The following is a 12,219-nucleotide window of genomic DNA, read 5'->3' on the forward strand; positions in this document are numbered from 1 at the left end:
AGCAGTTCCGACAAAAATGTCGAGAGAAGCTAATAATAAATACACATCGCGTTATGATCCCACACAGCCCACTAAGTACATCCTGTACTTAGACGTAAACAATCTGTATGGCTGGGTCATGCGTGAAGCTTTACCAATAGGAGGATTCAAGTGGATTGAAGACGTAAATTTGAAGTAAACTCCACTAATCTTCCCGAAGGTAATTCGATATTATGTCAATACCAGACGATGTGAAAGAAGGCTATTTTTTCCAAGTGGACTTAGAGTATCCACGTGAATTACACGACAAACAAAGATTTTCCATTTGCTGCCGAACAGCGCATTCCGCCCGGTTCAAAATTACCAAAGTTAATACCAACCTTATATCACAAAACAAAATATATTATTCATCATAGAAATCTTAAACAGGTATTAGCCAACGGATTGATTTTAACAAAGATACACAGAGTTTTGAAATTTTGAAATACCAACTTACGAGCAGCAGCCACAAGTAGTTCGAGAAAAATTTGTTCAAATTGATGAATAATGCCGTGTTCGGTAAGACATTGCAGAACCAAAGACGTCATCGTATTGTAAAATGATGTAAAAAATGGCATGGAAGGTACGGAGCCAAAAATCTGATTGCAAGTAGTCGATTTCATAGTCGTACGATCTTTCATGAGAATTTGGTGGCTATCGAACTAAAGAAGGCAGAGGTATATTTTAATAAACCCCTGTATATAGGCACAGCAATCCTTGACATATCCAAATTATGTATGTATGATTTTCATATATGCTTCCAACGATGGGAGAAGAAAACTGTTCATTGCTCTATATGGATACAGACAGCTTTATTTATGAATTACAATGTTCAGATGCATATAAAGAGGTTTTAAAAGCACATCCGAGTAAATTTGATACCTCTGACTATGCCGAAAATAACCCATACGAGATAGAACGGTTAAATAAAAAGGTGCCTGGATTCATGAAGGACGAGGCAAATGGAAAAATAATTACACATTTTATTGGGCTAAGATCAAAAATGTACACATTTAAAATGCAAATAACTGACGAAGAGAGAGAAAAGGAAAGGCAGCGTCTAGAACGAAAACAACTAAACAAAGAGAGAATTGAATGTGAGTTAGGAAATTTGGGAATAACGAAAAAGGCAAAATGAGTAAAATATAACGTCGTTAGAAATAAAATTACGTACGAAGAATATGAAAAATGTCTTAAGAATTCAAAATTCAAACCGCGAGCCAAAGATGTATTCGGTCGTACCAACACTCAGTATTTAGCATCAGGCAATCCAAAACGGCTCTAAGTCTTTATGACGATAAGCGGTACTTAATACCAAAATCATTTAATACGCTTCCGTGGGGACATTATCTTGTTGAATAACATTTATTTGTTGTTGTTGCAGAAAAACAGCAAGATGGTACCAACACTACGCACACAATCTATAAGAACTATTTGTGAAAATATCTTGGACATAACTGACTTTGTTGAAATATCAGCTCTACCGTGGAGTCTTACTTTAGAAATTTGTAATAATTATAGTAAACATGCGATGTTTACTATAAATTTTCCAACATCGATATCCGATGAGTCAGTATACTGTGATGTACTTGTAGAATTTGCGTAACACCATTTACATCTAGATAGTATTCCACACCATGCTTTTCAATAACAAGGAACTTGGTTGAATCATACATGAATTGTCTAATCTTGCAGTATTCTCCACACTGAAACTCGATAGAATCATACTCATCGGCATAAGTCGGTAGATCTGCTTGGAAAAAATCATTCATCTTTTGTGTACACAGTTTAATTATGTCACTCCACTCAAATTTATCTAAACTAATTCTTCGAAACTTGGCGTGTTGGCACAGAATGATGGATGTTGTAAAATGTCTAGCTGGAGATAGACCAACTTTAAGCATGCAACTATCGAGTGGAAAGGAGGCTTCTAACAAGTAATATACTTCATTTTTGGCTGCTTCTTCAAATTTTGCCAATACTCGATCTAATTCGGCGCCAGGACTAGGTGGATGACTATCTTCTTCGTAGTCAAATTCTATACTAAATTCACTGCTATCATCATCGAAATTAAAAGGCTGACTGTCGTAACCGCTATCTTGAGAGCTCATGCTTTCTTCTTGTTTCGAACACCGTTGACGAAGTGGATGTAACCTGAACAGATCATCGTAGTTTGTCTTAAATTTATACTTTTGTCATCCCCCACTCCTTGCGGTTAAGTGTCAACCAAGCGAATCGAAATATAGATCCTCAAACTATATTCGATTTATCTATCCAGCTGTTGCGTTTGCCATCCAATCCTAACCATTTCACATACATCTTAGTGCCTTTTCGTCTAAGTACTTTTTTGACCAGGTATATGTCAGGGTTTGATGTTTTCTGCAATTCTTCTTCGTAAAAACCGCCGCTAATCGGTGCACATTGCATGTCTTCGAGCAAACACGTTATAGGATTTATTATCTTAACTTGCGCAATTTTAAATAATTCAGTAGTCAAATTGGGTGTGTAGGCCTTTTCGAAGAAATGTTTTGCCTTTGATACACGTACAATGTCGCCAACTTTAAACTTTCGTGGATCGGCAATATTTAAATGAGTATAACTTTTGTTTAAAATGGCTTTTTCGTTGGATTTGTTAACCTGAGATGGTTTGTATCCTGTTTTATTGTGTTTTGTATTGTTGTATTCCTCGGTAATTATGGGTAGAGCATCTAACCATTTGTACGATCCATGTAAACTGATATACTTGTACAACTTTGCTTTCAACGTTCTAATGACTCCACAAATGGCAGCTTTTTTGATCGTGTAGGTGCTGTAATGATTAATTTCATGTTTTTTCATTAAATTTTGAAATTTTCTGTTGTAAAATTCGGTTCCCTGATCGGATTGTAAGTTTTTTGGGACTCGTCGAGTATGAGCGAGAATATCCGAAAATGCCAGAGTAATTTCCTCACCAGTCTTCGGTTTTAGAGGACGTGTCCACACAAATTTTGAAAAACAATCAATTCCAACTAGTATTAGTTTGTAATTTTTATTTTGTTGTGCATAGGGACGCATTTTAGCCAAATCCATTTGCCACAAGTCATCGATTCCTTTGATTATTGTTCGATGACGAGGATAGTTTTTTCGTGCTGGTTTATGCAACTCATACACCACCTCTTTCTTTTCTTTAGACATTATTTTAACGCACCTTCCACTACCTTAAGACGTTTGTCTATATCCCATGAATGAATGCTATCTACTATGCTTTTTAATGATTGTTCCACTTGTTTTATCCTCTGTTCCATCTTTATATCGTACATCGTATGCCTTTCAACTGTTTCTGCAGCAGATTTTAGATTGTTCTCGGTATCCTTTTTCAGTGTATTCAAATCATCTTTGATTATTTTTTTCAATTTTTGCTCGAGAAGTGGAGCTGTAGTTTTATGATGCTCTTTTCTTACGTCGTTTAGGCCGATGGCTAAATCCTGTATGTCATCAGTTTTTTGCTGCAATAGCACACCATGTGTTTAAATTAATGGATAGTGCAGGTTACGCAACTCATTGATTTGTTCAACGTATTTTTTCGTAGCAGCATCGTCATTGTCTGATGGATCCTTGACATTGGAAATTTTAACATTTTCGGCATTAATATTTCCGTCAAAGTATGTGGAAATGTAACTCGTGCCACCTTTTGAGCATTACTACTCCTACTGTAACGAGAGTGATGACCGAATTTGTCGACGCTCATAGTGGAAATGATGTTGTCCTTCCCAGTTACTCTATTATATTAGCTTCTTTTAGTTCATTGATGATGGCTACGATTTCGTTGTCGAGAGATGTGTTGCCGGCGTCTTTCGAAGCCACCAATAGTTTCAACGTTCAACTAACTTATTTGGGTCGTCCCAATAAATATACTCCATGGGTGCAGTGTTTTATGTTAAACGAGAGTCATCCAATCCCGTTCCTTTGGCAGTAGATGAAGACGATCGTGTTGTTGTTGTTGTTGTTTTTGATGTTTTCGTTCTGTGTTCAAGTTCTTTTTTTGATCGAGTTGCAGGTGGTGCATGCTTTTTCATTGCTGCATCACATGGTTTGAATAGAGGTTTAATAATAGAATGGTATTTTTTTCCGCTGGAACCTTTAAGACGTCCTATCCAGATGAATTTCTGTGTTTTCAACAGTGTTTTATATTTTTGTAAATCCTCATCATTATACTGTTCGGGGTTGGCATAAAATAAAAGTTGATATAGACCTGGCGTACCACCTAACCTACGTTCTTCTAAATCACGTTCTCGAATTATTATTATGTCTCCATTGCGTTTGTCAAAGTTTATTCGACGTTTTCCCAATATCCAACCATTAATAGTATCGTAAAATGAGCCATAGTTTTTATCAATTTTATCGTCTTTTATCAAATATTCTTTTATGTACTTGTGACTTATTGAAGGATATTGATCGATATATTCGTCTGTGGCATCCATCGGAATCTCGTTAGAACCAGAGATTGGTTATTGAATAATGTTTTCATCAGGTATCGCTAGATCGGGTGCATCAAGAAATACATCATCATCATCACCATTATTCTCATTCTCCTCCTCCTCCTCCTTTTTCACTTCTTCTTTTTTAACTTGATCAAACTTTTTGGTGATAATATGATGTAACGTTTTTGATGATTGTGCAATATCTTTGAGACCTCTGAGAGGTTTTGAGAGTGGTTTAAACAGTTTATTTAGGGACTCATCTTGTTCTGTTCGGCCTAATTTCAATGCCAAATATTTTTTCGAATTGATCTAGCCAATTCGGCGACTTTCTTCTTGCGAAGGGCAATGGCAACCGTATCATCTGACAATGTGTCAACGACTACACAATTACCTTACAATTTTATACAGTGTGGAAACCACTTATGGAATAAAATTGTTTGTGTCCTTATTTTAGAAAATAATAAAACACGTTGAGATACCTTAACTTTTAAATTTAAATGTGCGCTTTTTAAACATAAATTTGAATGTACAGGGTGATCCACGCAAGTCTGGCATAGTCCTTAATCTGTATTTTAAATGAAACACCCTGTATATTTTTATGTTTTTAAAAGCTCCTTAACAACCTGATCTTAACGAACTATATCATGTAGGGTCTATTATGAATAATACAAGGTGAAATTTTGAAATTAAGTATAATTTTCTTCAAGCCACTTAATTCATAGAATACCCGAGGTAATTGATTGGATTCCATTAAAATAAATGCTCAAAATGTTCTTCACCTTGTTGTTGGCAATAACACAGTCTCCTATAAAACTCGTCCCGAACTTTGTTTAAAGTTTGAGGTGAAATATTCCGTATTTCTGTCGTTATCCTTTCTTTGAGGTCTTCAATGCTAGTTGGTTGTGTTGCATATACTTTGTTCTTGAGATATCACAAAAAAAAATCCAAAGGCGTAAGATCTGGCGACCTAGCTGGTCACTCAATAGTACCCTTTCGTCCAATCTATTTATTTAAGAAGATTTCATTCAAGTAATTTCTCACCATTAAAGCATAATGGGTTGTTGCACAGTCCTGCTGGAACCAGACAGTTTCATGCGGTAGGGTCGGATCTATTGAATTGGGATATAAGTTAGCCAACTGAGAAAGAACATCGTCCCTTAGCATGCTTAAATATTTTTCCGCTGTTAAATTACCATCTACAAATATAGGACCAATAATATGATCTCTTATAATACCTGCCCAAACATTCAGCTTTTGAGGATACTGAGTGTGTGTCTCACGCTTCCAATGAGGATTCTCCGCTGACCAATATCTACAGTTTTGCCGGTTTACCTCTCCGTCCAGTGTAAATGTTGATTCATCAGAAAAAAGAATTGTGCCAAGAGCTATTTCATTTGTGTTAATTTTATCCATCATTCTTTCGCAGAAATCCATTCTACGATCTGGATCGTCTTCTGTTATCTCCTGCACGAAAGTCAATTTATATGGATGAAGTTTTTCTTCATGGAGACACCTTAGGACAGTTGTGTGACTCACATTATTTTGACGTTCAATTTGACGTGAACTTGACGTTGGATTCTCTGCGACACTTAACAAAATATCCACTTTCACCTCATCTTTAATGAAGTTCGGTTTACTTTTTATTTGTTTGACATGTCCAAGTTCTCTGAATTGTGCATAAATTTTAGACACAGTACCTTGTGCAATATTATGCAACTGAGGATACCTCTGATTAAACAAGCTTTCTACTTCTACAATTTCAACACACCAACGACTGATTGATAACAATCCGCATTATTTACCGATTTAGTTTAATTAGCAGACTATCTAGACAGTTTTTACCTATTCATGACAAAAAATGCTAACACGGTTACTAAACAGAAATTTTCCCCAATATACTGACACTTAGAGTAGAAGTGTATTGTCTGTATTAGCTAATTTAAAATAATACCATAACACGTGATAAATTATTAATTTTAAAATTTCACCTTGTATTATTCATTATAGACCCTACATGATATAGTTCGTTGAAATCAGGTTGTTAAGAATCTTTTAAAAACATAAAAATATACAGGGTGTTTCATTAAAAATAAGGATTTTGGACTATGCCAGACTTGCGTGGATCACCCTGTACATTTAAGTTTATAATTAAAAAGCGCACATTTAAATTTAAAAGTTTACGTGTCTCAAGAGTTTTTTATTATTTTCTATAATATGAACACAAACAATTTTATTCCATAAGTGGTTTCCACACTGTATATTTATCAAATCCTTTGCGATATCGACCATTATTGAGAGCAAAATCTTTCATAATTACCAAAGTACCATACCTATCTCGCCAACATTCAGAACAACTTTTTTTAAATTCATCAAATGTCATGTCTGGTGATACGTGTTCATCAAATATATGTTTCAAATTTATCTCGTCTTGCTTGAATAGTACAATCATGTTACAGTTGTCTCTAATTAGCTGCTCCGGTATTTTTGAATATGTTTGACATAAATAAGCGGCATCGATAACTTTATGCCGACACATGAAATAATACTCGCGAATCTTTTGTTGACCATCACACGCAATATCGTCAAATAAAAACACAGAGTGAGGTTTGGCTTCGCTGGGACTAATAATTTCTTCGTTGTCTTTAAATGCGTAATATCCTACACCTTTAACTTGAGCTATTACATCTTGTAGTAGTTGGTATTTCGGTTGAAAGAGGGATTTCGAATAAACATAGACATTTTTTAACTTGGCGCCATTCGAATAAAATAGAAGAGATAGCATGACATTCATTTTTCCGCAACCACTTGGACCGCAAATAATAGCTCTGAATAAATTCGGTAGTAATTTACCATGTTTACTGATGGTTGTTTTCTGGACAATGTCCAGATTATCAATTGGTAGCGTCTGCTCTTGCTGAACGACCTTCATCGTGTGGTAAGAGTAGTTCTAAAGTACGGTAATATATATATATATATATATATATATATATATATATATATATATATATATATATATATATTATAGATGTCACCACTTGCATGGCTTCAGTCCAATGTTGGTCGTCGAAGGAGGAGGTCTCGTGAACTGTCTAATTAATAAACTGCCAATTGAACTGCATATTCCTGGTTATCAGTATTGTGGACCTGAAACAAAACTAAAAAAACGTCTTGCACGTGGAGATCCAGGAATTAATCCATTAAACGATATCGCTTATTCGCAGCATTCATCTCTCGAAGAACGTCACAAGAATTGGAAGATAGAGCTTGGGAGCGCTTCGAGTCGAAAGACGCTAGCTTTGGTGAAAAAAGTGCTGCTTTACTTGTAACCGGTGGAATGAAAACGAAAAGAAAGTTGGGAATGGGATGCTCTCGTCGTCGTGGAAGACGGGGTCGTTACTCTTTTAATCGAGATGTTGTCTCAAAAATTGCAAAGTCCATGAAGAGAGGAGCATCGTTAACAGATACTGTTTTGACGGCTGTACGAATAGCAAGATCCATAATCAAAAGACTTGGTGGTCGTAAAGAAGTTGATGTTCCACGAGTGCTACCACTAAAATCCGGAGGTTTTCTACCCCTCACACCTCTATTTGCGGGACCTTTCCGCTGTGGGGGCTTTAGCGGGGGGTGCGGCCAGAGTGGCGAAGACAGTAGTCAACGCAAATAATGCTCAAAAGAAATTGGAGGAGGATATACGCCATAACAGGGCAATGGAACACATCGGGTCGGGTCTGTACCTACGTAAGAAACCGAGAGGTGGATTCGGCTTGTATTTGAAAAAAAAAAAAAACTTCCAATAAAGCTACCCAATCGTCCGCTGTACGACATGGATATTGCGCATTACGCGAAAATACTAAAAATACCACATATTCGAGGAGTTTTCACGAATGACGCTCTGCCGAGAGGCGGCCCGCGAAAACGAGAATGCGCAGTAGTCAACTTGGATGTGTTCACACATAACGGAACACATTGGGTAGCATACAGAAAGATAAACAACGACGTAGAGTATTTCGATTCATTTGGTAATTTGAAGCCAACCGAAGACCTTGTTAAATATCTAGGCACACATACCAAAATTTCCTATAATAACCATCAGTATCAAACCTACAATCAAATCATTTGTGGGCATTTATGCTTAAAGTTTTTATATAATGGATAAAGGCATGTAACTGCTTAAGGCTCATATGTTTCTGAAAAAATGTTTTGAAGAATTTAGTGAAGTAGAACTAAAATTAATACCGCTAGGTTACATTATACGAACTGTCCGACCTTCAGAATTGTTAAAAATATGGCATAAATTGCCTGGAGAATATCGAGGAGAATTTAACCTGCACATACTACTTCCCTGCTTCGTACATTACAACAGTCCCAATTGGAGGACCCACTGGGATGGACCACCTGATTCTCAAGCATCATCTCATTTGTGTAGACTAGCTTTATAACAAATGAAAAATATGTAAATAAAAATTGTTGTTGTTGTTGTTTTTCCAATATATACCTAGTACTCTATTGACTTGGAATCAGTCATCATGTCGCAGTTGTTGAGAGTAAATAGCACCAATTACATATTCTCGTAATTTTGTAAAATAGTTGGTAAGGAAATTAAACCCTTTTGATGTCTTTCTAAAGCTGTTCATATATTCTAGTTTATTGGAGAATTTATTGGGTTTACTGAATATTTTATTGGATAATTTCTGAATATATATATATATATATATATATATATATATATATATATATATATATATATATATATATATATATATATATATATATATATATATATATATATATATATATATCGAGAAAAGGAGTACGACCGTCAATCCAAAATAAACTAAGGTACACTCGAAGAGTGGTGGGTTTTTCGGTCAAAGTGGAGAAATTTCTCCACTTTGACCGAAAAACCCACCACTCTTCGAGTGTACCTTAGTTTATATATATATATATATATATATATATATATATATATATATATATATATATATGGGATATTTCTGGAAATCTAATATGGAATAACTGCAGCTGTCAGTAGGACCTACCCAGATGCTTTGGAGGACCTAACCACATGCTCTGGAGGACCTAACCACATAATCTGGAGGCCATATATATATATATATATATATATATATATATATATATATATATATATATATATATATATATATATATATATACATTTAAATTTGTGTACTGTAAAACTTTAGGCAGGGATTTTAGCAGACATTTTATATATTATAGTGTATTATATTGTATAGTGTCATAAATAAGTCTAAGACTTACATATGGAAGAAATACTCAGTTTCAAAAGCAAAGATACAAAAAGGAACTATAGATGCCAGCGTTAAAGTAAACATCCATGCAATTATCAAAGCATGATATATAATCAATATGCAGTTTTCAACAAGTACTTTTATAAACAAAAATATTATACAACTTTATTAGATGACCTACCATTCGTAGATTTTCGTTCCACTGGGTTAAAGCTACGCTGTCAACATTTATTCTCGTCCATACTTCCAGTGCTGAAGTTTGAGCTGGACTCGTAGACTTATCGTCACCTTTTAAATTGGGACTGCTTGGTGTTTTCCCTGAAACGAGAAAGGTTTTTTAATCCAGGATAATACTCTTGTCATTTTCGGGCCGTTCATAGTGTTAACAAATGAGTTAACCAAGTGGCCGAAGATCTTGAATCAGAGAAGTACAAACACAGGTGCAGGATCGTAAATAGAGAACTCTTGCTGAAATATTGAAATATCAACGTTGTGCCTCAAAGGAAAACTGTAGAAAGCAAAGGTACTAAAAAGAAAAAATAAAATGATCTACAATTCCACAAATATGAAATTAAATATAAAATACAAAATAAAATATGAAATTAAATATTAATCCTGAAATCCTTATTCTAGCTAAAATTTAGAAATAATGGTAGAACAATAAACTTAAGAGCGTAGGCGCAAAATTTCGGGCCAATGCTTTTTAAATGCATTCATTTTTTTCGAATCCTGAAAAAACTAATAAGTATTTTTGAAAAATTTAAACGCAGAATGAAAGACTACATTATTACTGAGGGCCGAAAGTCCCTGAAAACTTCTATAATGTTTATTTTAATAAGTTACAGGGGTGAAAAAAAAAAAAGAGAAAATTTAGTGTGATTTTTAATTTCAAATATCTCATTCAAAAAAACTTTTTGTTTATTCTATGGGACTTTCTGCCCTCGGTAATAATGTATTCTTTCATTTTGCGTTTAAATTTTTCAAAAATATTTGTTAGTTAGGATTCGAAAAAAATGATTGCGTTTAAAAAGCATTGGCCCGAAATTTTGCGCCTACGCTCTTAACTTAAAACTTGAAAACTTACAGTTCTGGTTTTGGTGGTTCGTGTAACAAAAGAAAGAGTCAGTCTTTAGCATAAAAGGTGGAGTTGGTGAAGTCCAATGCGAGTGTAGAGGAGCACAAAGTATTGTGTTATGAGAGATTTGAAAAACAAGATCTCGTTATCTCATTACTCAAAGTACTGTGTACATCGAGAAAAAATATTAGAAACAAAGTATTGCTTGTTGACAGAGCACTATTTGAGGTGTCACTTCTAATGAGTGAAACTGTGCATTTTACACAAAGTATTGTGATAGTTAAGAGAAAATGGGCGAAACAAAGTATTGCTTGTCGTAGAGAACTATTTTACGTATTGCTTCTTTGAGTCACTTCTTGTCACTGGGGGTTCACATTTCACACTGGCCGCCGAAAAGCCCGGTAAAAACATATTTTGTCCTTTTACTTAAAACTACCTACAAAATTACAAAATGTACATGTTGCCAAGTTTTCCTTTAAGAAAATGGAACTTGACGAAATATTTTCAATTATTTCGTATGTGTAAGTTCAAATTAAGTTAAAATTTAGTCTTATAGTTAAAATACCCATATTCTCAGGAATGAAATCAGCCATTTCCTGAAACTTCATCAGGATCTGTCGAAAAGCAGATGACCATAATGGACATTTTTTATTTAGGGATCTATTTTTTGCTAGAATCACTTTAGTTATATATCTTGTATCAATAATCACGATATGCGCCAGTCACAAACCTTGTGCTTAATTTTTTATTTGAAAAAAATTGAAAATTTTTTATTCTTCGCCTATAACTCGAGAGATATTGCATTATTATAACTTACAGCCTTCATATTCCGCCTATTAAAACTTTATAATACGACTGAAACTTGCGTTAAATTTCGTTAGGATCGGTCTAATAGGTTTTACAAAATAATTTTGCAATCCATGATTTGCAAAAAAATGGCAAATTTGCAAAACTATGCTGGTCCCAAAACAAGCAGTATAAGTAGTCGAAGACATAAGCTTTCAAGTGCATTTTGAAAAATTGAAATCGGTCAACTAGGAAAGCCTAAGAAATGTTATGAAGTAATAAATATTTTTCATTTCCAAATACATTAATTGTAATATGTAAATTATTTTAAAAAGTTAAATTTTTTTCCAAAAAACCAAATTTTTTTACATATAAGTGATGGTCAAACAGGTAGAACTTTAAAAAAACGTAAAGCATAACATAAAAGGGCTTTTAATAATAGAAAAATAGATTCTACTGTCATCGCCAGTTAACTTGGCGGTGCGCACAAACTCAAAATTGCTTAGTGGCTTAGGTGGTGGTCTTTAGTATCCTCCCAGTTATCAGGTGCGTAACACTTAAGTGATTTGCAGCTATTATTTTTCAGACTTCTTATTATTTCGGATAGTTA

General features: G+C 34.5%; 1 protein-coding gene across 4 annotated transcripts in view; it reads right to left on the reverse strand.

Annotated features, from left to right (window-relative positions):
• The window catches only part of LOC140441371 (transmembrane protein 209), a 322,551-nt gene that overhangs the window by 139,170 nt on the left and 171,162 nt on the right, over positions 1 to 12,219 (reverse strand). For all 4 annotated transcript variants that reach the window (XM_072532057.1, XM_072532056.1, XM_072532054.1 and 1 more), the window contains exon 6: positions 9,930 to 10,066. In XM_072532057.1, the coding sequence (XP_072388158.1) occupies positions 9,930 to 10,066 (137 nt within the window). The remainder of the gene's footprint in view (positions 1 to 9,929; positions 10,067 to 12,219) is intronic.

This window comes from Diabrotica undecimpunctata, chromosome 5 (genome assembly GCF_040954645.1).
Source record: "Diabrotica undecimpunctata isolate CICGRU chromosome 5, icDiaUnde3, whole genome shotgun sequence".
Classification (NCBI taxonomy): Eukaryota; Metazoa; Arthropoda; class Insecta; order Coleoptera; family Chrysomelidae; genus Diabrotica; species Diabrotica undecimpunctata.